This window comes from Pteropus alecto, unplaced genomic scaffold (genome assembly GCF_000325575.1).
Source record: "Pteropus alecto unplaced genomic scaffold, ASM32557v1 scaffold5, whole genome shotgun sequence".
Lineage (NCBI taxonomy): Eukaryota > Metazoa > Chordata > Mammalia > Chiroptera > Pteropodidae > Pteropus > Pteropus alecto.
The window spans coordinates 25,406,953-25,412,667 of NW_006441953.1; the positions used below are offsets into that span (position 1 = coordinate 25,406,953).

General features: G+C 33.8%; 1 protein-coding gene across 1 annotated transcript in view; it reads left to right on the plus strand.

The window, feature by feature from the left end:
* Positions 1 to 3,814: 3,814 nt before the first annotated feature.
* Positions 3,815 to 5,715, plus strand: part of FBXL5 (F-box and leucine rich repeat protein 5) — a 24,832-nt gene continuing 22,931 nt past the window's right edge. Inside the window, exon 1 of the mRNA XM_006918983.3 lies at positions 3,815 to 4,038. Coding sequence (XP_006919045.1) covers positions 3,904 to 4,038 — 135 coding nt within the window. The 5' untranslated portion in view covers positions 3,815 to 3,903. The remainder of the gene's footprint in view (positions 4,039 to 5,715) is intronic.

Consider the following 5,715-nt stretch of genomic DNA (forward strand, 5'->3'; position numbering starts at 1 on the left):
TAAGTAACTTACCCAACTCACTTAACTAGTAATTAGGGGAGCCTGGATTCTAACCTTAGGATTTTTCTTCCTTCTGACACCTGTATGTTTTGCATTACCTTACTGGTGCTGTATTACTAGCTGTAGGATTTTATGCAAAACATTTTACCTATGGGTCACAGTTTTTTCTGTCTGTAAAGTTTGACCAGAGATAGTTGGGTTTGACCAGGGATAGTTGAGTGTAAATCTCCCTCGATTAAACGAAAGCATTATCTGGCTGAGTAGACAAAAAGGAAACACTTATTTGGGATACTAATAGCGTTTGGGTTTTGTTATGCTGTTTTTCATATCAAGTTTAGAACTTATTAGCTAGTATTTAAGTGGCACACAACTTTTCAAATCACTTTGATGCCAGGCTGTAAGGTTTTAGCTTGTAGACTGTCTAAGATAGGAAGTCAGTTCTAAATTTTTAAAATATGGGAGATGTTACTATTTGTTGATTAATGTGTATTGCATTCTATATAGGTTCTTTATTGGATTTGCTGGACATCAGAATATACAAGTTTATAGGTCACATAGAAAAGTTTGTATCCTGATGTAGAATATTGTTTTTCAAAGTGTGTCCTGTGACCCTTTTGTGGGTTATCAAACCAGTTTTGTGGGCCAGAAACAGCATTAAAAAATGAAATGGAAAAGTGTTAGAGTACATCACAGGTTAGAGAGGGAAATATTGTTTGCTAAAACTTGTTTGAAATGTTTGTGGTGTGTGTCTAAATTGCACTGTATTTCATACTAACGATCATGGTTAAATATGTTTGAAAAACACCTCTTTAGAGCAGCATTTCTCAACCGCAGCACTGATGACTTTTTGGGCCAGTTGATTCTGTGTCGTGGGGACTGTCCTGTGCATTGTAGGATGTTTAGTGTGATCCCTGACTTTCACCCACTAGATGTCAGTAGCACTTATGCAGTAGCGACAAGCAAAAATGTTTACAGACCTTGCCCATTTAGTTGGGGATTGCGGGGGCAAAATCAACTCCCTTGTGAATATTATTGCTTTAGAGCTGGCATTCTTTTTGACGATTTACTCTGCTGGATCTGAAAAGATAGCTTTGTGATTGGGACAAACATTGTATCTTGTGGAAGAACGGAAACTTAGAGTCATAGAGACCTGATCTCTTGTCAATCAAGTCTGTACGTTGAAATAACTTGGGAGAGGCAAATAATTTTTAAAAAACAATTCATATAAACAGATTTCATAAAAATTAAATTGTATATGCACTAATTATTCTTTTAATTGCTAAATTAACTGACTTTAGTATCAAGTTAAAAAATTTCTCTTTTCAAGTGGAGAAAAAAATTAGGTAGTATAAGTACTTCTGATGATAGTTTTATTTGTGCTAAATATAGAAATAACAGAAAAGCCTAAGTAAGGTTTATATATGTTATATTCTGTATTCTTTAAATATATTAACTTATTAAATCTTCATGAGAACGATGTTGTGGTAGTTAACATTATTAGCCGTATTTTACAGATGAGGAAACCGAGGTATAGAGCAATTTAATGACTTGCTGACAGACGTGGATTCCCACTTAAGTAATCTGGCTCCAGAGTCCGCTCTTACACCAACTGTGCTGGATGGACTACACAGAACAGAGACTTTTTACACATTGGGTTTGGTTTTCAATCTGTTACATAAACCTGGGCTTTACCTTAGTTAATCATTAAATCTGAAAGATATTTTTAATAGTCCAGTGAGAAGGTATGCAAAATTTCCTGTATGTCTTTTAAGGTGTTATTTTCCTTAACTCACGTGAGGGCATTTTTTTCACTTTTTTGCCATGCTTTTGTTTTTCTTTTAAAAAATTTATAGCCGTTATTAATGTTTTCTTTTATTTCTACTGATTCTGTTTTAATTTTTAAAAATAAAATGACACGTGATAGTATTTGCTGAAATTAAGCAACAGTGAATTTTGTTGTGATCTTATGTGGCATTTCTTGGGATAAAATCAGTATTGGTTTAACCAGTTCATCTTGCCTGTTTTTGTATGGCTCAAGAGCAAAGAATGTTTTTAACATTTTTAAATAGTTGGAGAAAATCAAAATAATAATATTTTATGAGGTGAAAATTCTATGAAAATCAAATTTTAGTGTCCATAAATAAAGTGTTATTGGAATACACTCATTCACATGATTACTTTTGTGTTCCAACTGAATTAAATACTTGCTATAGACAGTATGCCTTGTAAAACTAAAAATATTTACTGTCTAGCCCTTTTCAAAAAATGTTGCCAGTTCCTGTTCTAGATAATTTACTTATTTATTGTGATTGATTACTGTTCATTGCCGTATTGCCCTTCACTGGAACGTAAGCTTCGTAAAGGCAGAGATGTCGTTTTTGTTCACCAATGTATTTCAGGTCCCAGAAATGGTGCCTCGCTCATGATAGCTGCTCAGTAAATATATGACTAGAGTTAGACATGCAAGAACTTAGAAAAAATGAATGATTTGTTTTCAAAGTGTGATAGCTAACATTTATTAAGCTCATTCATTTTAATCTCACAAGTACCATGTGAAGAACAGGTGTTTTTATTTCCATTTAACACCAAGAAAAACCTAAGACATCGAGGGAGAGAACTTACCTAGGGTTACACAACTAAATAAATGGTAGACCTGGGATCTGATCTTAAGAGAATCTGACTCAGGTCTGGTTTTCTGTAAATGACTCTTAATACCTAATCCATACTTCCTTTTACGGAATATGCTTAGTTCTGTTGTGTATAGTGGAATAATTTTGCTTTAGGAGTTAATCATCTTTTCTGATGCTTTGTCAAGAGCCTCCTATTTCATAAGAACAGGCAATTAAGACAGCTTAGACTGTGTTCCATTTTAGGAATACTAGATCAGACTTTGCAAAGCAAGTCTAGGAAGTGTGGTGTTAGTAGCTTCTCCCCTTCCCTTGACTGCCTGTTGTTTCTAACCTAACCAGATTTTCCCCTTTAAAATGAATTTTGAAACTGGAATTGACATAATTGAAGGTAGATTTAATATGGCTGTGGAAGTAATAGAGGGTTTTAATAGTACTTTGAACTTGAACTTGAATCAAGTTTATAATATATGCTTTAAAAATGAGACTTTAATGTGTCATTAAATTAAAAAATTAAAATTATGTCAGAATAGTCATTTTCTCTTGAATAGTAGAATTAAAGAAAATGACAGTGTGTGTATAAATTAATTGATTTATTTCTTTCCTTCAAGTGCATTTACTTTCCACGTTGTACTCTTGCAGCTCTTCACTTCAGAAAAGTGCATGATTTCTTACATAAGCTGCTAGATGTTTTGTCCAGTTTTTTAAAATTAGTTCACCTAAAAATATCTAATAGTGTTCTAATAGCTCAATATTTTAGAATTATTTTTTGAATAGAGCAGACTCATCTTGATATTAAAGTTTAAACAAACTATAATGGAATATTTTTGAATTGTGTACTTTTTAAAAGTAGTATAATAACATGAAGAACATTTTAAACAAAGAAAAGCACTTACCACATTCTAAAAGAATGATTTTTTTTGCATAGTTATTACAATATTGACTACATTTCCTGTGCTATACTTTACGCAATTATTTTAATGTTTCGATATGACTTTGTGGCGTATCTGTATTAAGTATGTATTTGTACGAATGGAATTTTATTTAAAGAAACTTTAAATTTAACTTAAGTACTTTAACCAGTATAAGTGAGATGTTCGGCCGTGTACAAACTAAATGCATTTAAATATTTCTTGTTGGTGCATAGTTACATGTACTTATTATGCCTTTCTTTTTACTTTAAATTTTTATTCAGCTTTCTAAGACCAACTTTTCCAACAACAATGATTTCCGTGCTCTTCTGCAGTCTCTGTATGCTACTTTTAAGGAGTTCAAAATGCATGAGCAGATTGAAAACGAATACATTATTGGTTTGCTTCAGCAACGCAGCCGGACCATCTATAATGTACATTCTGACAACAAACTCTCTGAGATGCTTAGCCTCTTTGAAAAGGGACTGAAGAATGTTAAGGTGAGTTGCACAAATAGGTATTTAGCTATCACAACTTGTGTCATCTTCTGGTATGTCATCGGCAAAGCTTGTTAGCATGTTATAGTAAATGATGTTACGGTCAAGAAAAATATTTTGACAGTTAAAGACGGTAAGGAAGACTTTATTCAAGGGGTTTTGCAGTGGAGAAGAGAGATTGGGTTCAGCTCTGAATATAACAAGGACAAGTGGGGATATAACAAGGAGGAGGGCGGGGGACAGGAAAACTACAAAGGGGAAACATCGGCTAGGGAGATGCTTGCTGGACCACCTCGAGGATTTTTCTTGAAGGCAGATCAGGGTGGTAAGATCTCAAGGGTTAATAGATACTGAGGGTGATGAGATGCCAAGAGTGGGGGATTTTTTGATAAATTGACTCACCGTGATTTTTTGTCTAAAATTGGACTAATGGGCCAAGAACAGAGCTCAAAATCAGACCTAGTTAACAAGAGGGCTCAGTGGAAATTCACTCAGGTTTGATGAGAATTTTTTGTCAGTTACCTCTTCATTCCTGTATGTAAAATTCTATAATGAATGCTGTTCCCCAAATCTTAAAGTTCTATTTGAAGTTGAAGTTTTAATTACCATAAAATTTGTACTTATAATTATTTTCTGAACTCTTAAAGATATAATAAATGCAGTTACTGGTGACTAAAGGTAAAATTGTTACTTAGAACGAATAAACACTTTATAAGTTGTATTTTAAAATTGAATGTTAGTTAAAATGTTCGCTATATTTTCTTTTTCCATATTTTAGGGCAAAGCGTTGGTTAAATAGGGTAATTTTAAATTGTATAACAAAGTTATTTTTGAGTATAGTTTAGCATAACGATATAGAGAGATTTTCCTATTAATTATATTTACATATTATAGGATATTTGAAATTTGGTCTTCGTTTATCCCCCTTCTGGCTTGGTGAAGCATAGACTTAAGTTGCAACTCTTTCAGACCACCATGCACCTGCCACTTACAGAGTTGTGTTCTAGAGAGAATATTCTGCAGTAGGGAAGAGGATGGCTTGAAGGGAAAGAAAAGACTCCAGCAGGAAGACTGTTACAACAAAATATTGCGGTAGTCTCTGGAAGAACACACAGTCGCCACATGGTGGGGAGGTGGGAGATGGGTAGTGGAGGGTACTGGGTAGAGATCTTGGGAGATTTAGTTTTTATTGAATACTCTTTTATACTCAGTGAACTTTATGTTACGTTCATGTGTTACTTGTTCAATAAAGCGATGAAGATCTGAACTAAAGTATAAAGTAGTGACTGGTGGAGATAGAGGGAAGGGAACAGACTCAGAGAATTATGTAGGACGTATAAAATTGATGGGATGAAGTACTTGCATAAAAGTTAGAAGGAATGGAGAAAGAGAAAAGAAATAAGAATGATAATTGAATCTGACTTATGGAGAATGTAGAAGATACTTGGGAAATAAAAAGATCCATCATGGACAGGTCGAGTTTGAACTGCTTGTGCAATCCAGATGGGTATTTATTAATAGGAGGCATAGATGGGTCAGGGTCAGAAAGGTGATTCGGTTTGTAAAAGTTGATAATTACTAGCATGTAAGAGGGAAGGGAAACCACTGGATATGCTTGTAAAATCTTAAGAGAATAGGACATTAGATAGAATATTGAGAAGCACTTGAATAAATTAGTCC